A 27,045-nucleotide genomic window follows, 5' to 3' on the forward strand; every position below is an offset into this window, starting at 1 on the left:
AAAGACCTCTAAATAAGGATAATAATAGTACTTACAGTTATTGTGACGAATAAGATTAAATGAGATAATGAAAAGCGTTTAGCACAGTGTCTGGACATGTGAAAGTGCTGAATAAATACAGTTATTATATATTATTTTAGTAGAGCAAAACATTAATTTAGAGAGACATAAGTTAATATTTTAAAAGGTAGATACTGGGCTTCCCTGGTGGCGCACTGGTTGAGAGTCCGCCTGCCGATGCAGGGGACACGGGTTCGTGCCCCGGTCGGGGAGGATCCCACATGCCGCGGAGCGGCTGGGCCCGTGAGTCATGGCCGCTGAGCCTGCGCGTCCGGAGCCTGTGCTCCGCAACGGGAGAGGCCACAACAGTGAGAGGCCCGCATACCGGGAAAAAATAAATAAAAAATATATATATATATATATTAAAAGGCAGATACTGTATGTAAGTAACTTACCCTCTTGTACAGTTATGTGATTTATTAGGAATAACTATGAGTTTTGTTATTATTGGCATTATTGTAGCATTGGCAGTGCTAATAAACAGTAGAGAAGGAAAACTGAAGGTTGTTTTGTGTCTGTGTGTGTGTAAAGAACAGAATAATTCCAAATATGAGCAAGTATGTATTAGAATATTTCAAGCCAGTTACTTTTAAAGATGTAAAATACTTATTTCTAATTAGATATTTTATCCTGGGAAAGTAAGCTTATTTGATGATGAACCTTAAAAGTTACTGAAAATATTGCTCTAGTTGATGAGTTCACCATATCGTCAATCACAATGTATTTTATATTCAAGTAACTCTTGGATTTTCTTACCTACTTCTGAATTTTCATTTTCATTAAAATGATTTAGTCCCTGAACTTACAGAAAATGGATTATTGTTTCATTTTTATATTACTGAATACTTTAAATTATGTGAGAATTGTGGGATCATGAACAATGTTGAACAGCTCGGTGTTATAAAATTCTCTGTAACTGTTGTGTTGTCTTTTAGCTACAACAGAAAGAACATCCAGATACGGAAGGCCACTAAGAAGAAAGGTAAGCAGCTAACATACTCTGGTATAGACTGTCTTACTGGTTTCTGAAATTCTGAAGTGAGGCAGATACTCACTATGAGGTAGAAGGGCGCTGCACGAGAAGTCTTCTTCTCAAGGGGCTGTTGACTGGGTGACTGCCACAGCCCTGGCTCTAGTCTTCCACTGCTTTTTGTCAGTTCCCTGAGAATGGATCATCCTTGAGAGGTGGACTCACTCACATACTCCCAGGATATAGGTATATAAACCAGAATAAAGAATTATTTTTGATGGTGCCTTGAACAGTCATGCAGCCTGGGATGTATGCATTAATCTAACCAGTTTGGTCTCACCCTGTAGGTATCTCTATGGAGGAATCCAAATTATACGGTCACTTAGGAAGCATGGAGTCAGAACAAAGGCACATTAGTTGGAAGTTAAATGGCACCAATTATAATTGTATAGAGTAGTCATTTTCACAGGAATATTAACTGCTTCCAGGATATATACTACATGTATATTACTTAGATGGGTGTTGCCTAGTTTTGCCTCTTCAAACCTTCGTTTTGGGTTTAAAGGGAATGCTGGGCATCTCTGTCTATCAAATACAGTTTAAAAAATAAATATGTTAATGTGATTGACTAAAATATCATGTAGTTATTCTCTGGGCCTAGGAAACATTATTTCTCATTATGTATCTATTCATTTAGTTTAATCCTAATTTATTTATTTCTGAATTCTTATTCTTTATGTTCCTTTTTCTTATTTCCTTTATTTCCAAGTTTGTATCACTGTCACCTCATGTACTGACTTTCATTAAAGTTTTAAAACTTATTCAAAATATATCATTACTTACCCCTTCATAAACAATATGTAGAAAGTTTGCTAAAAGTCTAAGTAAATAAATAAGAGAAATTCTTTTGCGAAGGAAATGTGCTGTTAAAGGGGATCCTTGCTACTGGGTTTAAGGAAACTGTGCCAGAGATATTTAGGTACGTTTAGTGTTTTTTCATTTCAGCGACATTAGCTGTGGGAGGTCAGATTTTATGTAGGTTGTAAGTCCTCTTATGTTTCTCTTAATTGCAGCTTTTTTGCTTTAAAATTAAAGAATATGTTTATATTTAAAATATTAAACTATTTTACATTCCTCAGGCACTACCTCCTAGGACAGAGAAAATGGCTGTTGACCAGGACTGGCCTAGTGTTTACCCTGTTGCAGCGCCATTTAAACCCTCAGCAGTACCTCTTCCTGTTCGAATGGGTTATCCAGTAAAAAGAGGGGTGCCTATGGCTAAGGAGGGAAATCTGGAACTTTTAAAGGTAAGATAAGTTTCTGGTTCATTGACTAAAACTTATATCTAAATAAATGCTGATCTCCCTCTGACACCTACCCTCTCCCCCAACACTTCAAGGTTCAGTGCATAGCAGCTTACTGTATTTTAATTCAATCTTTTTCCAGATAATAATGGATATTATGTTTTGGTTATCCTCGGCAAAGAAGCCTCAAAGAACCCTAGGCATTTAAGAATGTAATTGATTGGTCCTGTGGCTTCCTTTTGGCTTTTTCATTTCTATTGTATCTTTTCTATATTGTGTCTTTTAAGCAGAACTAAGAAAAGTGAAATAACCTAATTTGAGTTTGAGAACTGGGAGAAGTTTTTACTTTTGAAAAAGAGATCTAAAACTTCTACAGAAAATTATTTAGTAGTATTGTTATAGTCCTTAAACGTCTTTATTTCTTCAAGAAAAATAGGTCATGTTAAATGCTTCAGTTGATAGCATCTGTAATGAGTTGATAGCATCTATAATGATTTCTGAAAAACAGACTTCTTAAAGAAAATACAAATATGCGTAGCCTGGGAATGCATATCTTAGATGGTTTCCTTTTACATACAATGAAATTATCATCAAGGAATTGTATTTTCTGCTAAATAAGAGTCTTCGTGAAAAACAAAAATTTGCTAAAAGTTGCTGGTAAAAAATGAGATCGTAATATGAAGAGGGGTTTGTTTGCTGCTGGAGACAGGCAGATGAAATTTGGAAATGGGAACATTTCAAGAGACAAGAAAACAAACGCCTATAAAACTAATCTTTTCTTCAAATGAAGAGAAGAATTGAACTTAGTTTAAAGAAAAGGTCTGTGGAAAATATCACTTGGTGAAAGAGAATAACAATATATTTGTAATGATGGTTATGAATGGAATTTTAATAAACATAAAAATCCAAACATTTAATGCATGCCATCCCTTTTAAGAATCACCTTAATGCTTAGTCCGATGATACGATCTGTTCCTAGTAAGTGCCATTGAATAAGCTTGTAAACTGAGGTAACATGTACGGTGTTCATAGAACAGTGCCAGTGTAAATGCTGTGTAAGCATTAGCTATTATTATTTTCCTTTTACGATTTTGAATCATGTTTCAAAAATAAAAGTATAGAATAAATAAACAAGTAAAATAAAAGTGTAGAAAATGAAGTCACTCACCTCATAATCCCAATATTTGTTGCCTGTTTTCTCTTGATTAAAATAATCATTTTCTGATTAGCACTTAAGATTCCAGACATAATGTTTAGAGTAACTTTCTGTTTGTTCAAAGTTTCTTTCCAAGTGAGTTTCTTTAAACTAAATTTTCTCTTTAGATGCTTAACATTATTTAAGAAATATACTAGGAAATGTTAATTATTTGAAGGAATCAAATCTCTGACCTTACCTAAATTTCCATTGGCCCTATAAATGTTTAGAGAACCTCTCAGTGTATCATAAAGATATTCCCAACTTCATTAAACTGTTCATTTAAGATCTGTTCGCTTCATTTATTCATCCATTCAATTCATAAAATGTCTATTAAGTATAAAGTAGAAAATGTATCTCAGTGATATGTATTCCAGGGGAATTAGGATTATTAAACAATGGTCTGTGTCCTAAAGTGCTTTCAGTTTTATAAGGGAAGTATATACACCTGTAGATTTGTGGCAAGAATAATACTATAAAAATAATGTTTCTTCTCCACCATCATTCTCATAAGATACTTGGTACTGAATCTTTATTTTAGGAAATTCATTTCTTGAATTTATAACACCTGTGACATGGAATCAGTATTGTTTAAAAGAAAACCAGATTTTATTTATTACAAGGTTTGTGGGCCTTATGATTTAGTTTTATGAGAAAATTGTCTGTTTCATGTTTTTAAGACACTTAGGCAGGAATTCCCTGGCTGTCCAGTGGTTAGGACTCAGCACTTTCACTGCTGGAGCCCAGGTTCAATCCCTGGTTGGGGAACTAAGATTCTGCAAGCAAGCCGTGTGCCATAGCCCCCCAAACACACACACACACAAAGACACTTAGCTAATTTATCCTTTAAAATTCTCTATTTTAGATTCCCAATTTTCTGCATTTGACTCCTGTAGCAATTAAAAAGCACTGTGAAGCTCTTAAAGGTATGTGGTTGTTTTGTAATATGAACTTAATATTTTATTAGTTTCATAGGAATCTCATTTCTAATGATAAAGGGATCAGTTTATCAAGAGGATATAATATTTGTGAATATTTGTGTGCCCAAAGTAGGAGCACTTAATATACAGAAAATATTTACAGAATTGAAGGAAGAAATAGAGAGCAATACAGTAATAGTAGGGAGCTTCAGTACTCCACTTTCAACAATGGGTAGATCATCCAGACAGAAAGTCAGTAAGGAAACATTGGATTTAAACTTACATGTTAGATCAAGTGAATTTAACAGACATTTACAGAACATTCCATCCAACAGCAGTAGTATACACATTCTTCTCAAGTACACATGAAACATTTTTCAGGATAGATTATATGTTAGGCCACAAAATAAGTCTTAATAAACTTAAGAAGATTGAAATCATATCAAGCATTTTTTTCAACCACAATGATATGAAACTAGAAATCTATTACAAGAAGAAAACTAGAAGATTAACAGATACGTGGAGATCAAATAGCATGCCCCTAAACGCATATTGATTTAAAGGAGCAATCAAAGAGAAATCAAAAAGATATCTTGAGATATGGAATGTCCCCAAAGCAGTTCCAAGAGGGAAGTTTATAGCAATAAATGCCTACATTAAGAATAAAGAAAAATGTTAAATAAACCACCTAACTTTAGATCCCAAGGAACTAGAAAAAGAAGAACGAACTTAGCCCAAAGTTAGTAGAAGGAAGGAAATAATGGTTGGAGTGGAAATAAATTGAGACTAAAAGGACAATAGAAAAGATCAGTGAAACAGAGCTTGTTTTTTGAAAAGGTAAACAATGTAGACAAACCTTTAACTAGACTCACCAAGAAGAAGAGAGGCCTCAAAATTATAAATGAAATAGGAGACATTACAACTGGTATCACAGAAATATTGGTACAAAGGATCTAAGAGACTACTGTGAACATTTTTATGCCAACAAATTGGGCAACCTAGAAGAAATGGATTCATTCCTAGAAACATATAATATACCAAGACTGAATCATGAAGAAATAGAAAATCTGAACAGACCAGTTACTAGTAAGGAGATTGAATCACTGATCAAAAACCTCCCACCAGGAAAAGTCCAGGACCAGATGGCTTCACGGGTGAATTCTTTTTTTTTTTTTTTTTTTTAATTGAATCATAGTTGATTTACAGTGCTTTGTTAGTTTCAGGTATATAGCAAAGTTACTCAGTTATACATTTATACATTTATTATATATTAAGAATATATACATATTCTTTTTCAGATTCTTTTCCCTTATAGGTTATTACAAAATATTGAGTATAGGACCCTGTGCTATACAGTAGGTCCTTATTGGTTATCTATTTTATATATATTCGTGCGTATATATTAATCCCAAACTCCTAATTCACTGGTGAATTCTACTAAACATATAAAGAATTACCAGTCGTTCTCAAACTCTTTTAAACAGTAGAAGAGGAGGGAACACCCATACTCATTTTATAAATCTAGCATTACTCTGATACCAAAGCCAGATAAGGACAAATTACAGGCCAATATCCCTGATGAGCATAGATCAAAAATCCTCAACAAAATACTAGCAAACCAAATTCAATAGTACATTAAAAGGATCATACACCATGATCAAGAAGGATTTATTCCAGGGATGCAAGGTAGTTCTACACCTGCAAGTAAATCAGCATGATACATCACATTAACAAAATGAAGGATGAAAATCATATGATCATCTCAGTAGATGCAGAAAAAGCATTTGATAGAATTTAGCATCCTTTCATGAGAAAACTCTCAACACAGTGGATGTAGAGGGAACAAACTTCAACATAATAAAGGCCACATATAACAAGTCCACAACTAATATATTACAACCATGAAAAGCTAAAGGCTTTTCCTCTAAGATCAGGACAAGACAGGGATGCCCACTGTCAACATAGTACTGGAAGTTCTAGCCAGAGCAGTTAGGCAAGAAAAAGAAATAAAAGGCATTCACGTTGGAAAGGAAGAAGTAAAATTGTCTTTACTTGCTGAGGACATTATCTTATACATAGAAAATCTGAAACGTCCAGAAAAACTATTTAAATTAATAAACGAATTCAGTAAAGTTGCAGGATACAAAGTCGGTATCAAAAATCAGTTGCATTTTCTGCGGTGAACATGGGAGTTCAGAAAGAGATTTTTTTTAATTTGTAATTTAATTTAATTTAAAATTTAATTTTTAAAATTTAATTTAATTTTTAATGTAATTTTTAAATTTGTAAATTAAATTTCTCTTTTTCTTAAAAGAGAAATTAAGAAAATACTTTTATTTACAATAGCATCAAAGAGAATAAAATACTGGGTCAGGGGAGTGGAAATTGAATGAAGGCAGTCAAAAGGTACAGACTTCCAGTTATAAGGTAACTAAATACTAGGGATATAAGGTACAACATAATAAATATAATTAACACTGCTATATGTTCTGTATGAAAGTTGTTAAGAGAATAAATACTAAGAGTACTTATAACAAGGAAAACAAAATTTTTTTCTATTTATTTAATTTTGTATTTGAATGAGATGGTGGATATTCACTGACTTTCTTGTGATGATCATTTCATGATGTATGCAAGTCAGATCGTTATGCTGTAGACCTTAAACTTATACAGTGCTGCATGCTGATTATATCTCAGTAAAACTGGAAGAAATAAAAGAAAAACAAAATACATGAACGCAAAATAAAATAAGAGAATACTTTTAACCAAGGGGTGAAAGATCTATACAGTGAAAACTGTAAAATATTGATGAAAGGAATTGAAGAAGACACAAGTAAGTATAAGATATGGATTGGAAGAATTAATATTGTTAAAATGTCCATAAAACCCAAAGCAATCCACAGATTCAGTGTAATCCCTGTCAAAATTCCAGTGTTGTTTTTCACAGAAATGGAACAAACTCCTTAAATTTTTACAGAACCACAAAAGACCTCAAATAGCCAAAACAATATTGAGAAGGAAGAACAAAGCTGGAGGCATCACACATCCTGATTTCAAACTATATTACAAAGCGATAGTAGTAATCAAAACAGTATGTTATTGTCATGAAAACAGAGGCATAGATCAATGGAACAGCACAGAGAGCTCCAAAATAAACTCATGTATATTTGGTTAATTAATTTATGACAAAAGAGCCAAAAATGTTTAAGCAGGAAAGGATAGTTTCTTCAATAAATGTTGGGAAAACTGGACAGACACGTGTAGAAGAATGAAACTGGACCACATTTTTAACACTATACACAAAAATCAACTTGACATGAATTAAAAACTTGAACATAAGACCTGAAACTATAAAACTCCTAAAGGAAAACATTGGGTGTAAGCTCCTTGACATTCGTCTCGGCAATGATTTTTTGGAATTTGACACCTAAAGCAAAGGCAACAAAAGCAAAAGTAGGTAGCAAGTGGGACTACCTCAAACTAAAAACCTTCTGCACAGCAAAGGAAACCATCAGTGAAATGAAAAGGCAATCTGTGGAATGGCAGAAAATATTTGCAAATCATATATCTGATAAGGGTTAATATCCAAAATACATAAAGAACTCATATAACTCAGTAGTAAAAAAAAAAAAATCTGATTTTAAAATGGGCAGAAGAATCAAATAGACATTTTTCCAAAGAAGACATACAAATGGCCGGTCATCAGGGAAATCAAAATCAAAAAAAATCAAAACCACAGTACCTGTTACAATGACTCATCAGGAAGATGAGATAACAAGTGTTGATGGGGACGTGGAGAAAAGGGAACCCTTGTGCACTGTTGGTAGGAATGCAAATTGGTGCAGCTGCTGTATAGAACAGTATGAAGGGTCCTCAAAAAATTAAAAATAGAGCTGCTGTATGATCCAACAATCCCACTTCTTGGTATGTATCCAAAGGAAATGAAGACAATATTGAAGAGATATCTCAACTCCCATGTTCACTGCAGCATTATTCACAACAGTCAAGATATGGAAACAGGGCTTCCCTGGTGGCACAGTGGCTGAAAGTCCGCCTGCCGATGCAGGGGACACGGGTTTGTGCCCCGGTCCGGGAAGATCCCACGTGCCGTGGAGTGGCTGGGCCCGTGAGCCATGGCCACTGAGCCTGCGCTTCCGGAGCCTGTGCTCCGCAACGGGAGAGACCACAACAGTGAGAGGCCTGTGTAAGATATGGAAACAACCTGAGTGTTCATCGGTAGATGGATGAATGGATAAAGAAGATGTGGTGTATACACACACATGCACGCACGAACAGTGGAATATTATTCAGTCACGAGAAAGAAGGACATCCTGCCATTTGTGACAATGTGGAGGGACCTTGAGGGCATTATGCTAAGTGGAATATGTCAGACAGCATGACAAATACTATATAATTATCACATATTTGAAATCTGAAAAATCTGAGGTCATAGAAACAGGGTAGGGTGGTGGTTACCAGGGACTGAGGAGTGGAGGAAAAAGAGAGATCTTCAAAGAGTACAAACTTGCAGTTATCTGCTGAATAAGTTCTGGGGATCAGAAACCATAATCCTTGCTCAGGTAGGTTAGGGACTTATTGTTGAATTATAGAAAGCATATACATAAAAAGGCTGAAGAAAATATTGTAGAGTGTTAACAACAGATGCAAATCAATGTGGTCCAAACTGAAGATAGTGTAGAAGGATGCTGAGTAGCTGAATAGTAAGTGGGGCCAGTAATGGGATACTTTGCAGAAAAGGGTTATCTTGAAGAAATTGTTCAAAATTTTAAAGGAATTAGAAGTGATATATACCTATGGTAAAATTAAATAGAACAAGAGCTGATGATGAAAAGTAATAGTCTCTTGCTTCTTCTTTCCCTCCCTGGCCCCTCATTCCAGACGTGTTCTCTTTTAGTCATTATTTAGGTCTTATTATTTATGTGTGTGTGTGTGTGTGTGTGTGTGTGTGTGTGTGTGTGTGTGTGCGCGCGTATAATTTTATATATTCTTTAAACACATAAAGAATATATTATATATACTCTATACATAGTATATATAAATGTAAATTATATGTATAGTTTGGTATATATAAAATGGAACTAATCACCTGAATACGATTATACCTCCATTTCTAGACTTGTTAACTTTCAACAATATCTGTTGATTGCTAGTTGTAAATAGAGATTTTACTCACCTGTACTACCATCTTTCTTCTTCCCACATAAATGGAGGTAAAGGCAAAGAGCACTTTTTGTTCATGGTTCATAATATATACAATATTCCAATTCAATTTCTGTTCTAGTTGTATTGGACTATATATAGGTAAGCAAATTTGAGTTGTTTTAGGTTTGTAGATATTACTTATTGATTATGTAGTTTAATGCAAGAGTTAGTACCTTTGAAGTCTTAAATTTATGCTGATTTAAGGGTGATGTATATACATGCTCAGTATACTTGTTAAGTCTTTTCAGGAAAGAAAATGAAACCTAGAAACTTCACAGGTAGCCTGATTATGCTAAAAGGAGAAATAAGTTAGTGAACATGATTATGATGAAATTTGAGCTTCTGGGAGGGCCTTCCATTGAAAATTATAAGGAAGAAGAGAAAATAAAGAGGTTTTAAAAAGAGGGCTAAAAAGTAGGAATAATAACCTTACTCTTGAAATGAGGGAAGAAAAATCTCTTAACTATTTTCATTCATTTATGTGGTCTTTTGTTTTGGGACATTACGATGCATTTCTGTCCCTTTGTATGTTTCTATATTTGTTGATATTAGCCTGATATTAGACTGACACAGATCACCGTTGCACATTTGTGCCCCATATGACACAAATCATATATCATTTTTTGATCCTTTGTAAAGCCAGTTAACAAATGCATTACCCTGTGATAAATTCAGTAGTTTTCCTTTTTAAACAATATTTTTAAATGTGCATTTATAATTTAGAAACTGGTCATTGTAATGAGGTAGTTCTAAAATACTTAATAATTTTCAAATGAAAGGCTTTCATACAGCATATTTAGAAGAGTAGCATTATATTTTACAGTATTTAAGTGAATGTTTTAATCTTTCCTTAATTTTGCCTTTACACTTTTGCCAGCTTCTAGATTTAGATTGTATCTTCCAGATAACTCAAAGCTTTTCAAATATTTCTTCTGAGTTTTCTTTCAAGTAGGTCAGTTCAGATTTTGTATCTAACTTGCAAATGGAAAATTTGAAGCACAGGAGAGTTAGGTAATTTACCAAAACTTTAATAATCGTGGCAGAAGTTAAGTAAAAACCAAGGTCTTCTAAAGTCTAGTCTGTTGCTCTACCTATCAGATGAATAAAAGGCTAATAGGGGTCTATTATGTACTTTTCAGTTGGCTGTGTTTTCTTGAACATATAATCAGGTAATTTAATTTAAAAGCTGTAATTATCATCTGGTGATTGAAATGACTTACCTAAAGTTAAAAAAAAAAAAAAAAGTTGGTACAAATCCAGTAACTCATAAAATTCCCCAAACTAGTCTGTCTTATAAAGTGCCTGACAGTGTTGCATCTTATAGTACAGGAAACTGGAATTCGTTCATAATGGGAATGAAATTTAACCCCAGTAATTTTGCTCCCTTCATTTTATTTAAATGTCAAAATGTTCTTAATGGCAAAGATATTTCTTTCCCCTCAAAGTGTGTGAGTATTGATCTCTTAAACACAGTTTTTAGGGAATAGTGTGAGCTATACTTAATTTGCTAACGTATATTTAGTCCCAGATCTTGGAAAGTCTCTGTAATCCAGAGTGACATTTTGCTGACTGATATTAAAGCCTAAATGGGAGCTAAATATAGTGCTTATTATAAGAAAGTTGTTAGCTGAGGGAAAATGTTATTGGAGAAAGCACGGATCCATGGGGGTCTAATGTGTTTGACCTAAGAAACCAATTACTTTTTCTTAGAATGAGGCTATTTAGGAAATGAGGTTTCTATTGAGGGGAACCCGATAATGCCAGAAGTTTTCATCCCAAGCTGAGAGCCCTGTACCACACTAACTTGATAGGAATAGGGCAAAATAAAATCAGCTGCCCACCTATGAAGTCCCTCAATACTAGTAGTACTGATAGCTGCGGAGGCTGGGAGTTCTCTCTTTTCCTTTAAAGATTTTTTTTTTTCATTTGAGGCCTGAGTTTACACCTCTGTGCTGTGAGCAGTGTTCTCAGTGCTTGGAACTTCGGTTGTAGCCCAGGTCTCAGACCCAGACCCACTCCTCTCTAGGCTATCTGTCTTACCTGAAGGTGAGGACAAGTCTGTTCCTTTTTCCACTGAGCCCCAGTGGCTCAGAAGTCACATCGAAGAAACATGAATTACTGGAAGGATCATTTAAAGGTGATCGAGGCTTTTGTACCTGTTATAGTTGGAGGCCCTATTGAACTCAGTTTCTGAAAGAAGGTTGACCACATCTCAGTAGAGCTTTTTTTTTTGTTTTTGGCTGTGCCGCGAGGCTTGCTGGATCTTAGTTCCCTGACCAGGGATTGAACCCAGGCCACAGCAGGGAAAATGCCGAGTCCTAACCACTGGACCTCCAGGCAGTTCCCTCTTAGAGTTTTTTCAGAGGTTCTTTCACTTCCCTTCAGCTGATTTTTAGTAACCTTCATTTGGGTGTGAACTAATATTATCTATTGCCTTTTCAAAAACAGTAATTCTCAGGGCACTATGAACTGCTTGCTTTTAGTTGGCGAGGAAATAAACTGTCTCATAACAGATATGTGCAAAGCTGTAATAAACTTCCATCAAGTCTATAGCTCCCTTTTAACTGCTCCCCACCAAACCTGAACTATCCAAATCATTCCCTTAATTCCCTAAATAGGATTCACTTAGGAAGAAAAGGGATGCATGCAGGATGATGATGTATATATAAGTGCAGAAGAGAACCTGTTGTTTCATTTCATGTTTCATTTCATGTATCTTGAAAGGTGATCTCCCTCAATAATTTGATTTTGTCGTTTAGCATACATTATAAGGAGAATTTACTTACAAAACTATAAATGAGATAATTTTTTTTAATTCTCAGATTTTTGCACCGAGTGGCCAGCTGCATTAGACAGTGATGAGAAATGCAGGAAGCATTTTCCAATTGAAATTGACACAGCTGGTTACGTATCAGCAGGACCATCTATTCGAAACCCCAAAGCACGAGTAGTGACATTAAGGGTAAGAGTTAATTTTTTAAAAATAAGAATTATTGGAACATATTATTTTATAATAGTATTTTGTATGCGTGATTATAAAACTGACACATACTTATCATAGAAATTTGGAGAATATAAAAGTTTTTTTAAGTATAAAATAAAATTGGGGCTTCCCTGGTGGTGCAGTCATTGAGAATCTGCCTGCTAATTCAGGGGACACGGGTTCGAGCCCTGGTCTGGGAGGATCCCACATGCCGCGGGGCAACTAGGCCTGTGAGCCACAACTACTGAGCCTGCGCGTCTGGAGCCTGTGCTCCACAACAAGAGAGGCCGTGATAGTGAGAGGCCCGCACACCGCGATGAAGAGTGGCCACCGCTTGCCACAACTAGAGAAAGCCCTGGCACAGAAACGAAGACCCAACACAGCCAAAAATAAATAAATTAATTAATAAACCCCTACCCCCAACATCTAATAAATAAATAAATAAATAAATAAAATTGCCTGTAATTCCACCACTCAAATAACCACCGTTGATTACAGGAGCTCATTTTAGTATATATACAGTCAGCCTTTGTGTATATTAATGGGATGATACTATATTTGATTAGTTGCTCAAATTTTGTTTAACAATGTGAATTTAAAATTTTCAGTGTTATTAAACACTGTCTAATGTTAATAGTGTTATTAAACACTATTTAATGAATAGTGTGTAAATGAGGGTCTGTTAATGTGCCAGGACAATGTTTGAGGCTAGGAGTGCAACACTGATCAATTCAGACATAGTCCTTTTCTGAGACTGAAGTGGGAGAGACAAGTAATTCTATAGCGTAGATCTACCGTAATTTATTTAAATTACCCATATCATGGGACATTTAGGCTTTCTGACAGTTTTCTTTATTAGAAAAATATAATATTCTTGAGATTAATATTTGTATATATTCCTGATTATGTTCCTAGGATAACTTACTAAAATGAGAAGTTAGGTCAAAGGATATAGATCTTTTGAAGATTTTTGATTATATATTATAAAATTCCTGCAGGCAATGTAACAAATACAACACCAGCACATTGTGAGAAAGCGTGTTTTCCTGTACTCTCACCAGCCTAGATATTATTATTACCTATCAGCTTGATAGGTAAACTATATCTTATGTTTAAAATATGTATGCTTTTGAATTCAAATGAAGGTGAGAATGTATTCCTTTGTAAAGTGCTTATTTTTTTTCTCCTTTGCCCATTTTGATGGTATATTGATTTCTTATATACTTCTTTTTCCTTTTTAATAACAGCTTTATTGAGGTATAATTCACATACTGTAGAATTCATCCTTTTAAAGTTTACAGCTCAGTAGTTTTTAGTATATCAGAGTTGTGCAACCATCACCACTGCCTGACTCCAGAAATTTTCATCACCATAAAGAGATCCCATACCCATTATCAGTCAATCCCCGTTCTACCCTGCTCTTCACTACCCCCAAGCTCCTGTCAACAACTAATCTGCTTTGCCTATTGATATTTCCTATAAATGAATCAAACAGTATGTATACTTTGGCTTAGTATAATGCTTTCAGAGTTTCATCTGTTATAGCATGTATCAGTTCTCCATTTCTTTTATTGCCAGATAATGTTTGATTTTATGGATATACCATGTTTTATTTATCCACTTATCAGTCAGTAGACATCTGAGTTGTTTCCACTTTTTGGTTGTTAGAAATAATGCTGCTGTGAACCTTTGTGTACGGGTTTTTGTGTGGACATAGGTTTTTAGTTCTGTTGGCTATATACCTAGAAGTAGAATTGTTGGGTCGTATGGTAACTCCATGTGTAACATTTTGAGGAACTACCAAGCTGTTTTACAAAGTGACTGCACTGTTTCATAAGCAGTGTTTGAGGGTTTCAGTTTCTCCACATCCTCCCTAATGATTGTTGTTGGTCTTTATAGTTTTCACCATTCTAATGGGTGTGAAGTATCTCTTTATGGTTTTGGTTTACATTTCCCTGATGACTAATGATGAGCAATTTTTCATGTGCTTATTGACCATTTGTATATCTTCTTTGGGGAAATGTCTTTAAATTCTTTGCCCATCTTCTGAGTAATTTGACTTTTTGTTTTTCAGTTGTGTTTTTTATTTATTCTTCATACCAGTTGCTTATCAGATATATGACTTGCAAATATTTTCTCCCATTCCATGCATTGTCATCTCACTTTCTTGATGGTGTTCTTTTAAGCACAAAAATTTTAATTTTGGTGAAGTCCGATTTATGCATTTTTTTCCTTTGTTTCTTGTGCTTTTGGTGCCATATGTAAGAAAACATTGTCTAATTCGAGGTCATGAAGATTTATTCCTATGTTTTCTTCTGAGAGTTTTGTCTCTTACATTTAGTTCTGTGATTCATTTTCAGTTAATTTTTATATATGGTGTAAGGTAGGGAACCAACTTTATTTTGCATGTGGATATTCATCTGTCTGAGCACTGCTTGTTGAAAAGACTATTTCCCCCCCATTGAATTGTTTTGACACCCTTGTCAAAAATGGTATAGTTCTTTTTTAATTTTTTACTTGGCTACTTTACCAAATTCTGTTTTTTAACCTTTCTTATCAAAAATTCCAAATGTATATAGAGAGTAGTATAATAAATACCCATACACATGGCACATGGTTGTATCAATAATAATTAATATTTTGATGAGTTTAAAATATTGAGTGCTTGATACACTTACACAGATACACACTCCTGTGTATTTATTTGTGTGTTTTTGGTTTAAGTGTTTACTTTAAAATTACTAATATCTGACTTTTCATACTAAAATATGTTAGTGTGTTATCTCTAAAAATTAATGAAAATTTCCTATATAATTCCAGTGTAATTAATACAGCTAATAAAATTTTCAGTAATTTTTTAATACCATCTAAAATGTGTACTCCACGCTAAGATTTCCCCAGTTGTCTCACCAAAATGTTTAAATAGCTTTTTTGTTTAAACCAGGATCCAGTCAAGCACTGTTACATTTGCTTAAAATGTCACTTAGATCTTTTAAAATCTAGAACAGCAAAGGACCTTACCCCTCCTCTTCCTGCTCCCCCAAGCTGCAACCCCCATCATGACACAGACATGGTAAAGAGACAGAAATTTTATCCTTGCAGCGCTTCCTACCTTCTGAATTTGTCTCCATGCATCCTGGTGTCATTTACCTTATATCTCTATCTCCTGTGTTTCCTATAAAGTGGAAGTTAGATTTAAGGGACTGATTAGATTACAGTAAACTATTTTGACAAGAATACTTGATAGATGTTGCTGTGTATTTTATATTGCATTACATGAGAGGGCACGTAAAGTCTGGTTGCCTCATTCTTAGTATGCTGAGATTGATCACTTGGTTAAGAGGCTGACAACCCAATCTTTCCATTGTGAGGTTATGGGTTGTCATTTTTTGCTTTTCCCTTGAACAGGTAATGTGTAGATGGGTATATTCAGCAAATTTTGATCAAGTAAAGTCATATTCTTTTTGATGTTCAAAGTATGTCCTAACTTTGGCCAGTAGGATCTCTTCTAAACTGATTCCTATGTCCTTTTATTACAAGCCCATTAGCATTGGAAAATTTCCTTGCCTTCTGGCACAAGGTGGACCAGGCTTACGATACAGAATATTCCTTATCCCAGACCTGGAATTAGCTATTTCTTCAGGAGCTCTGATACCTTTTAGTGAACATTGATGTTTGGAGACCAAAATTGGGATGCTAGGACTTTTTGGTTGATTCTTTGGGTGATTTCTCAAGAAATAAATGATAATTAATGGTAGTTTTAGTTCTCCTTTTAAAATATCTATAGCTTGTTTTTTCTTTTTGTCTTTTGCATTAGACAGAGTTTCTAAAATGTTTATGTAGTCCCTTGTGCTGTTCTCTACTTTAATGAGTATGCCTCTAGTATTTAGCCTCTGAGATTGGATTTCAGTTTAGAGATAATAATCCCTACTGTGTTAACGATGTATACTGTTTAGTTTACTAGCATTTTTGAAATGATCTCCTTTGAATTTTTAAAGAAATGAATTATATTAATTAATTTTCAATTACTGAACTATTTCTGAGCCCTGATCAGTTTATGGTACATTATTCTTTTACTTTACCACTGACTGATTTGCTGTGATAATGTTTTATTTAGGATTATTTGTCCTAATCTCATGTTGCTTTGGAGAAATATCAAATCCCTCCTCTCACTTACCAGGAACATGCCACATGCCATTGCACATGTGCCCTAGTAACTAACTCCTAAGTTAGTATTGGAAACCTTTGTTAACAGAGTAGTGATGCACATCACATGTCTTTTTTCACACAGCAGTTACGTGCAGTTTTACCTGATGAACCTTTTTTTAAATTAAACTTTTACTTTTAAAATAGTTTTAGATTTACAGAGAAGCTTCAAGGATAGTACAGAGTTTGCCATATTCACACCAAATTTCTCCTGTTAACATCTTATGGTACTGTGGTACATTTGTTATAACTAATGAATGAATCAATATTGATAAATTATTAATTAAAGTTCATACTTTATTCAGATTTCCTTAGTTTTTACCTAATGTCCTTTTTTTGTTCAGAATCCCATTCAGGGTACCGCATTACATTTAGTCATCGTGTCTCTTTAGGCTCTTCTTGGCTGTGATTGTTTCTCAGAATTTCCTTGTTTTCGATGACTGACAGTTTTGAGAAGTACCAGTTACGTATTTTGCGGAATGTCCTTCAGTTTCGATTTGTTTGATGTTTTTCTCATGGTTAGATTGTTAGGTGTTTTGGGGAGGAAAACCTCAGAAGTTAAGTGCCGTTCTCATCACATCATAGCAAGGGTATAGGCTCCTCACATGACTTACACTGATGATGCAGCTTAGATCACCTGGCTGAGATAGTGTTGGCCAGTTTTCTCCACTATAAAATTACTCTTTTTTTTCTTCCTTTCCATAGTGTACTCTTTAGAAGGAAGTCACTGTACACAGCCCACACTTATGGAAGTTATGGTCCACCGCCTCGAGGGAGAAATATAGATTATTTGGAATTCTTTTATGTGCAGTATTTGTCTATTCTCCTCCATTCATTTATTTACTCAGTCACTTGTATCAGTGTGGATTCATGGATTTTTACTTTATCCTTTGGATTATGGTCCAATAATACTTTATTTTGTTGCTCAGATTGTTTCATCTTTGGTAGTTGGGCACTCTTTCAGCTGGCCCCTCTGCTCCTTTGTCATGCCCCATCATTTGTTTTTTAAACACTTCCTTATTTTTTGGCACCACAGAATGCTCCTAGCTCATTTTATATATTCCTTGTACCATTCCCAGAATCAGCCATTTCTCCAGGGAGCCCTGACTAATGTACTTCTGATTCACCTATCCTGGAGGATGACTGCCCACCTTTCTGAGGGGCCTTCCAGTACAAAAAGTTCATTTTCATATTCCATTCCATGTAATCTGTATTTTAAATTGGAACATTCCAAATGTGCTGCAAAAATATGTTGAAAATCTCTGCAACCATCTTTGCATTATATGCTAACAAATAGACAAACTTTAAGCTTTAGAAATATTTTCAGTAATATAGCCATAATTGATTTGTAATTTTCTTTCTTTGGGTTTTGGTATCAGGGTTGTACCATCTTTATGAAATGAATTTATGAAGCTTTCCAGTGTTTTTTCAATTCCATAGGACAGTTTAAATATCATAGCAATATATTTATGTATTTAGAGACATTGAAAATATTTTAAAATCACAAAAGATAATACAGATTTACTGTATACATTTCATAAAATATAGATCAACAAAAGGAAAACAGAAAAAGAACTTAAAATTCTACTTTGCTGATATCATTCCACAGGTTAATAGAGTATCCCTATTATAAAATAATAATACCTGATACATTTTTAAGAACCTAATAAATGTTACTTCTTTTTAATAATAATGGTAGCAACAGCAAACAGTTGAGCTCTGTTTTATGACAAAAAAAAATCTCTGAACTCAGAAAACCTAGATTTTTTTTTTTTTTTGACTGTGCTGCGCAGCTTGCGGGATCTTAGTTCCTGACCAAGGATTGAACCCAGGCCCAAGGCAGTGAAAGCGCCGAGTCCTAACCACTGGACCACCAGGGAATTCCTAGGAATCCTAGATTCTAATTCATGTTTCTGGTCTTAATTTTTGTGGGCCTTTGTCTTCAGTACTATAATCTCACACTTTATTTAAAGTATGCCACCAGTTACCACTTATTATATCATGCTGCCATCCCTGCTTGCCTCCTTTTTGTCTCATGCCACCATGCCATACCTTCCTCGACCCCTTGTATCCCTTCTGCCTGACTCCTTTCGGCCCTTCTGGACTCTTCACTCTACCTGCTGACGGTTGAGGCTCAGGGGTGGTGTCCAGACTGGTGTCATGTGGTTCAAGGGTAAAAGTAGGTAAAACAGTAAGACTAAACCATGTGTAGTCCAGCATGAGTTAATGCAGTACTGTGAAGGTAATCAAATATTATAAAATAATATTCAGAGATGCTCAAAATTTTAAATTCAGAGAAGGAAAGTTGGTGTCATATTTTTTGATAGTCATAAAAGTAGTTCAGAATTAAAAATAACATATTTGTATAGGATTTTAAGAGGGGTGGAATAGGGAGCGTGGGAGGGAGATGCAAGAGGGAGGGGATATGGGGATATATGTATATATATAGCTGATTCACTTTGTTATAAAGCAGAAACTAACACGCCATTGTAAAGCAATTATACTCCAATGAAGATGTTAAAAATAAAATAAAATTTTAAAAAAAGATGAGAAAATACAAAAAGAGAAAGTGCTTTCTTCTATTTAATCTCATTTATTCCTGACAAAAATTCTGTGACTCCTTTCTATTTTATAAATGAGGAAACAGACAGGAAGATCACATGATTTGTTTAAGGTCACTTATCTGATAGGTAGCAAATCTAGACATCAAACCCAATTCTTGTCTTATGTGTAATACCATAGTTCTTTAATTAACTGCATATTCTTGTAAATGAAGAAAATATTTTACACATTTAGACATTTTTCAATTTATGTAGTTCTTTTAAATGAGACATTTGAAGATACACCTATAACTATGATTTGAAATGTGAACGTTGTTTTGGGGATAATGTTAATAGTACAGTGTTGACTCTTTAAAATACAGTAACTTGAAAAAAGTAAAGTCTAAGGATTCTTCTTTTTTTTTTTTTTTTTTTTGTGGTACGCCGGCCTCTCACTGTTGTGGCCTCTCCTGTTGCGGAGCACAGGCTCCGGACGCGCAGGCTTAGTGGCCATGGCTCACGGGCTTAGCCGCTCCGCGGCATGTGGGATCTTCCCGGACTGGGGCACAAACCCGTGTCTCCCGCATCGGCAGGCGGACTCTCAACCACTGCGCCACCAGGGAAGCCCTAAGGATTCTTTTGAATTTTGGAAAAAGAATGACAAATAAATGTCACTCAACTTAAATGTAAGAATACTAGTCCAGGTTAAAGACTACAATTTTGCAGTGCCTTTGAGTGCTAGCAGGTGGCGTGAGTGCACTGCACAGCTGTTTCTGCAATATTTATGAGCTTCTGGCATAAAACTGTATAATTTTTGACCATTAAAATATTAATGTGAACAATGAGTTTTAAAACAGTTGCCACAGTAATGATCAGCATTGCTGCCACATGTTTTTGACTGCTTCTTACATAAAAAACTAGAACACAAATTTTTTAAATGGTAAATTTTTAAATGTATTGTTAAACATCATGATTTTATTGAAAGAGTTTTAAAAGGGAAAATCACTACCTGTTCAATATCTGAATGTAAAATCTGTTTCTTTCTCTGTACTGTATGTATGTATGTATGTATTTCTCTATACTGTACTCTGTACTGTATGCATGCAGATATACATACATATTCATAATTATAATCATAACGTAGGTACGTTTTATGATTTTCTTATAGGTAATTCTCCATATTGCTAACAATCAGAGTCATCATAAAACTGCTTATTTTATCCATCAAGCTAATAACCTGGTTGTTGACATAAATTCTTTTCAGGGAACTGTGGTAATTTCACATGCCTACCTGTGGGATTGATATTTAATATCAGTGTTCTTACTAATGTTCTTTGAGTGCATTTATATTTATTTTTTTATTTCCTATTTTTTCTATCCAAATAAAAAAATTCACTGTGCTTAAAAAAGAAACAACATATCCTCCCTTTTTTAAATTTATGTATTCATTCAGCCAATATGTTGCATGCTTTTTAGGTGCTAGGTCATTGCCAGGAACAAGACAGTTATTGTTCTTACTCTCAAGGGTTTGCAGTCTAGTGGGAAAATAAATAAGCTCTTATGCTATGGTTGTCTTGAGTGAAATGCAGGGTTATTGAAGCTAGAGGGCAGAAATAGGTGGAATTTCAAAATCTTATTTAACCTTTTTATACAGTTCTGATTTTGCTTATTCTTAATGCTCTCCATGGAAAACTAGTCTGCTGTTTACCTTATTTACCTGTATTGTAGTCTCTAACCTGTTTTCCTGGATCAGTCCTATTCATCTCTAGATAATACTTTTCAGCCCCAGCCATAATTCTCTGCAAATTAAAAAGTATGTTCATTTATTCCAGCATTTTCCAAAGTATGTTTTAAGGAAGACTAATTTCATGAATTGTCCCTTGAAAAGTAGAATCTGAGGTTAAATAAATTTTGGAATTATTACATAACAATGCTGCATCTTGAAATTCAGCATGCTCTTTAACATGTTGCCTCCTCTAAGAAATCCTGCTATGAAGAACCCAGTTTAACTCAACATTTCCTAAATGGACTCAATAGAAACAGCCTTTTTAAAGAAATCATTCTTTTTAGCAGCCTGTGGGACTAGTATTAACATTTTGAGAAATGTTGAGCTGAATTATTTCAAATGTTTTGACCCTTCATGGATGTTGTATTCTAGCTTCCACGAGACATCTGTAGATTTTAAAATAATTGCCCCTGGGACTTTCCTGGTGGCACACTGGTTAAGAATCTGCCTGCCAATGCCGGGGACATGGGTTTGATCCCTGGATGGGGAAGATCCCATATGCGCGGAGCAGCTAAGCCCATGCGCCACAACTACTAAGCCTGTGCTCTATAGCCCGTGAGCCACAACTACTGAGCCCGCATGCCACAACTTCTGAAGCGCGCACACCGAGAGCCTGTGCTCCACAACAAGAGAAGCCACCACAATGCGAAGCCTGCGCACTGCAACGAAGAGTAGCTCCCGCTCGCTGCCACTAGATAAAGCCCGCATGCAGCAACGAAGACCCAGTGCAGCCAAGAATAAAAATAAATAAATAAAATAAAAGCCCCGAAACTGTTGCAGTGATATGGGTCTCATAATTGCATGGTAGAAATTCTTAAAGCCCCTATGTTTCATCCATTTATTTTATTTATTTATTTTTTTTGCGGTACGCGGACCTCTCACTGTTGTGGCCTCTCCCGTTACGGAGCACAGGCTCCGGATGCGCAGGCTCAGCGGCCATGGCTCACGGGCCCAGCCGCTCTGCGGCATGTGGGATCTTCCTGGACCAGGGCACGAACCTGTGTCCCCTGCATCAGCAGGCGGACTCTCAACCACTGTGCCACCAGGGAAGCCCCATCCATTTATTTTTATAAACAGCCTTACTGACACTAATTGAGTTGAATTCTACTAGTTGGTAATACTCATAAGCACTGTCATTTCATTTATTTAAGAGACATGTCATTGGTTCTTTTAGGAAAGGTACTAATGCCCAGAACTTTCAAAGAACTCCAAACACTTTGCTCCTGCTTCTTTTTTTCCATGAGTAAGATCAGGCTTCATGATACTTGTGAATTACTAATTCTGTGAAGGAAGGAGTTTGATAAAGTTTCTTTTGGTTTCTTTTTTAATGTTAGTATAAGTAATTTTCCCACTGTTTTCTCATTATACAAAGTTTATAAAGTAATTAAAAAAATTTTTTTTCTTGTATTTTTAAGGTTAAACTTTCCAGTTTGAATTTAGATGATCACGCAAAGAAGAAACTTATTAAACTTGTAGGAGATCGATACTGCAAGAGCACAGATGTGCTTACCATCAAGACAGATAGGTAAAGGAAGAAAAGTTCAGCAGATCTGTCACATGTGTTGCTTTATTGTCCTCCAGTCCCCTGGCAGTCCTTGTATTAACCTGTTAGGTCAGAGAAGTTGTCTCATTCATATTTTTAATATCCTCACACTAGCCTCCTGTTGCTATGATCTTTATGTGCATGGAGAGGCTTGCCTAGCTGAGTTAAATTGTTATTTTTAATATATTTGTGTATGTAAAACTCAGGGAAGATGTTAGACGGAAACGAAAGAATGACTTGCCAGTGAGTAATACTTAAACAGGTTTCTGCAAAGTCAAAGTATAGAAATCTTATATTTCAAAACCAAAATTATTAAATATGGAAATTAATTTATCAAGGCATTTTTGTAAATAAGCAGAATTTCAGTGCTAGCATAGAAGTTTGTAAAAGCAGTATTAAATTTATTGTATATGAATTTATAAATTAGGTCATTTGAGGTAAAGAAAAGCTATTGGTATGTTTTTGCTAAATGGTTATTTTATTTCTAGAATTATTCTTTGGTTGTTTCAAAATTATGTCAAAATATAAAGAAAAATAAGTGGGCAGATACCCTCTCTCCCTCCTTATCTTAATTTCAAAGCATTTGGAGGTGTCAATATCAATTAGGTTTTATGTTTTGCTTCTTAGTGGTATAAAGAAGTAGCATGACATACATACAGAGATGGCAACAGTGTGGAGGTGGGAAAAGCTTGGGAACCGTGATTTTAGATTATTACCATATAGGAGAAATAAATTTGAAATTTATGAATAATATCTTTTTGCTAGCTTTAGCTTTAGAGAATGTAAAATAATGCTGTGTTTTTAGCTTGTGCAGTTTTTAAAAATACTTTTAAAATGTTATTGTTAGAAATTCTGTAAGTTTCTGATAATTTTTTTTTTGCTAAGTTTGTAAGTGTCAGTGTGTGTGTGTGTGTGTGTGTGTGTGTGTGTGTGTGTGTGTATGTTTTATGGTAACAACTTAATAGAATAGAGGACTGTAAACCTAAGTACAGAATAAACAGTCCAGTTAAAGTCAATTTTCATATGATAATTTTATATTTAAAGAAATTAGAAGTAATTATTTCTTTATCTATATTATTTTATTAGCATAAAAGTTAATGCCAGCTCTTATTTATGTAGAAATTTTATCTAATATTAGGTCATTGGTTTCATTTTAAATATGATAGCAAAAAATTACAGCATTGTGTAGTGTAGCTCATTTTTAAAAGAATCAGCTCTGGGGAAATCAGGGTGAACATTTAGATTAGTATCAGTCTCTCTGTATTCTTTAAATGAACTCAGCAGGTATGTTTACACCATCGCAGACACTTAGCCCTGAGATCGTGAAGGACACTTGGATTGGACACATTCATATTAAAAATAGTGTAACGCTATTATCAGATATAAATAACTTTGTTAGTGATGAAAGCAAAGATATCCTCTAAATAAAAGTAAAAATAACATCAGTGTTCAATATCCTCAAGTCATAAACTACATAGATCATTTTTATTCCAATAACGGAATCTTCCTAAGTCAGATAGGGAATTCCTGAATATGAGTTATCCTTTGTATTTGTATACTTTGCAAATTTTTCCATGTACTGAATTTTTAGAATTTTGACTTCCTCCCTCTCTCTGTCTTTTAAAGGTGCCCCTTAAAGAGACAGAATTATGATTATGCAATGTATCTACTAACAGTTTTATACCATGAGTCTTGGGTAAGTGATTGTGTATGAATGTTTAATAACTTTGTCATTGTAATTTGGATATGTTAACCTTTCAAAACAGTCTGTGTAGCCAGCACTCAGATGAGTGTTTAATGAACCACTATTTAAGCTAAGGACATGTGAAATGTTATAGATAACTCCTACTGACATTGAAAGTGAGGATCTTGAAATAGATTTCAGTCCATCTGAGGACCTTCAGAAATCAGATGACTAAAATGCCTTTAAAGTTCAGAGTTTCTGACTTAGGCTAAAAAATTCAGAATTTTTTACTTTTTGTTTGTTTGTTTGTATGACTTTAGGTGAAAGTTGTCAATGTTATGGAAGGGAGATCATCATCTATATTACTTGAACTATATAATTCATCCTGTTATTCAAATAAACTATAGAACAAAGCTCCCAAACTTTGTAGAAAGTTACTTTAAATGTTTATTAAAATCTTAGTTATCAAATAGCCTTTCATGTGAACATTTCACTGGTATACATTAGAGACAATTAAGGGCAATTAATTATTTAAATAGTATAAAAATAGTCTTGTGTCTGACTAACTTTATTGAGTTTTAGTATAAATATACACATTTATGAGGAAGATTTTGCTGTGAATGAGCATCAACTCATTTAAAGTTGATAACTAATATGTTTTGGTAACTCACAGTTCTATATAATATTTTAAAAAATTAAAATAATTTTAGATATGCACACATATTAAAATTTTTGAAGCTTGCCCAACATAGACATGGAACTTAATAGCATTTCATGTTGGGAACATTTGAAGGAATGGGGGTAGCTGGAGAAAGAGTCACTCTGTTTAGATGCTCCAAGGACTTCATATGAAAGAAGAGTTAGATTTGTTTTTCATGACTTTTAAGGGTACAACAAAGTAGAAGCAATAGTGAGACAGATTTATTTACTGAATAAAATCTCTCTACAAGATTCATCTAAAGATGGAGTGGGCTGCTTTAATAGGTAGAAGATGTTCCATCCATTGGCTACTTAGTGGGGATATGACAAAAGGAACGTACTCTTTGGATGTTAGTTAGTTGCATTAGATGATCTTTGGAATCTCCTTTCATCCCTAAGAAATTCTGTGAACACGTACAGCTGTTCTTACAGATTTCATTGATGTTAATAATAAAACAGTTGTAGCACAAGGGGATGAGTGGAAAATTTAAAAAAAAAATAAAACTTTGTTGCAAGGTTAGTAAAGAACAGAAAGTAGCTGGTAGCTCTTCTCTGCTTTTGAGGTATTCTAATTATCATAATTCATCGCGGTTTTCTAGTTCCTAGCTTCAGGAGTGACATCATAATAGCAGTTAATCTCTTTCCTGTCAACTGATTTTATAAATGCCTTTGGCTTGAGGTCATTAAGTTCCCTTTTGAACCAGCAACGTGGCTGAATTAGCTTCAGCTCTATGGCTGCTGCTTAAAGAGTTAATACCAAACAATAAAAGCCAACCAGTTTTGAGTCTCTTATTTTGTCAGCAGCCTGTAAAATGAATTTGCCCCAAAGGAAATGACAGGCATAAATAAATTCAGTGAAAGTTGACTTACTGGATTCTTTCTATGGTTCCATGACATAAAATCCAAACAAGTTTGTATTCTGGATTCATGCAAGAAGCCTTTGATCTTAATGCTAATTACTTTGATGCCAGAGTAAGTAGCCACATACAACTGTCTTAAACATAATTAAATAATTCCTATATTAAACTTGGCTCTTGATCCTTTCTAAACAAGTACCATCAGTGAAGAAGCTTTAAGAGAATGCAGATGAGCCATGAAATTTTGCAGAGCTGGTGGAACAGAATTTTTATTGAATTGAAACTCTTTTTTCTTCACCAGCATGGAATTCATACTTGAAATTGATGTTACCACCTGGTTTTTAATCAAATATTTAAAGAGCCCCTTTTAATTCATTCCTTTATTTTTAAGTCTAGTTTCAGAGCATTTAATACCTAAAAGCTAAGCTCTGTGGAGGTTACCTCTAAGTAGCATTGAGAGAAAGTAGTTGGTAGTTTTATGTAACATAATGCTGAAACTTCTCTGAAAAGGTATGCATTTAGACCAGTATAAGAAAGTTACTGTAGTGTGCTATTCAAAACAGTTTAACTATATAGAATTATTAAAGTAGAAGTTGTTGACTTCTAAAACAATAAAATTGGTTTATTCGGGAACAGCAAAGAATTGCTATTTGGGACATGCAATTTATGGTGAACTGTAGGTAAGTCCAGAGAACAAAGAAAAGGGAGCTTGTTTTTATAGGGAAAAGGAGGGAGTTGGGAGAGGCTGTTCTAAATGAAATTTCAAGGGAGGAAAGTAGGAGTTTAGGGTGGTGATGTCTTCATTTGCGGAGCTGAGATGTTTCTCATTGCCTGGGCTGTTGCTGAGCAAGGAGAAATTCTTCCTTTGGGATTGTAAAGTAGTTGCACTATCTGTTTGAGAGTGCGGGGTGTGCTTCTTCCAGTGGGGCATGAAAGTGAAGGTCAGTGCATGCAAATAATGGAGTGTGAGAATGCATGAGACCTCCCTCTACAGGCCATTGCCAACTCTAACTTTAACTGAGGTTTTCTTTATTAATTTACATATTCAAAAGGCATAGACTTCACAAAGCATAGA

General features: G+C 34.7%; 1 protein-coding gene across 1 annotated transcript in view; it reads left to right on the forward strand.

The window, feature by feature from the left end:
• Positions 1-27,045, forward strand: part of MRPS35 (mitochondrial ribosomal protein S35) — a 42,124-nt gene that overhangs the window by 3,098 nt on the left and 11,981 nt on the right. The window contains exons 2-7 of the mRNA XM_082849366.1: positions 996-1,042; positions 2,170-2,337; positions 4,395-4,455; positions 12,495-12,634; positions 22,603-22,712; positions 24,357-24,426. Coding sequence (XP_082705492.1) covers positions 996-1,042; positions 2,170-2,337; positions 4,395-4,455; positions 12,495-12,634; positions 22,603-22,712; positions 24,357-24,426 — 596 coding nt within the window. The remainder of the gene's footprint in view (positions 1-995; positions 1,043-2,169; positions 2,338-4,394; positions 4,456-12,494; positions 12,635-22,602; positions 22,713-24,356; positions 24,427-27,045) is intronic.

This window comes from Leucopleurus acutus (assembly GCF_964270905.1).
Source record: "Leucopleurus acutus genome assembly, chromosome: 11".
Taxonomy (NCBI): domain Eukaryota; kingdom Metazoa; phylum Chordata; class Mammalia; order Artiodactyla; family Delphinidae; genus Leucopleurus; species Leucopleurus acutus.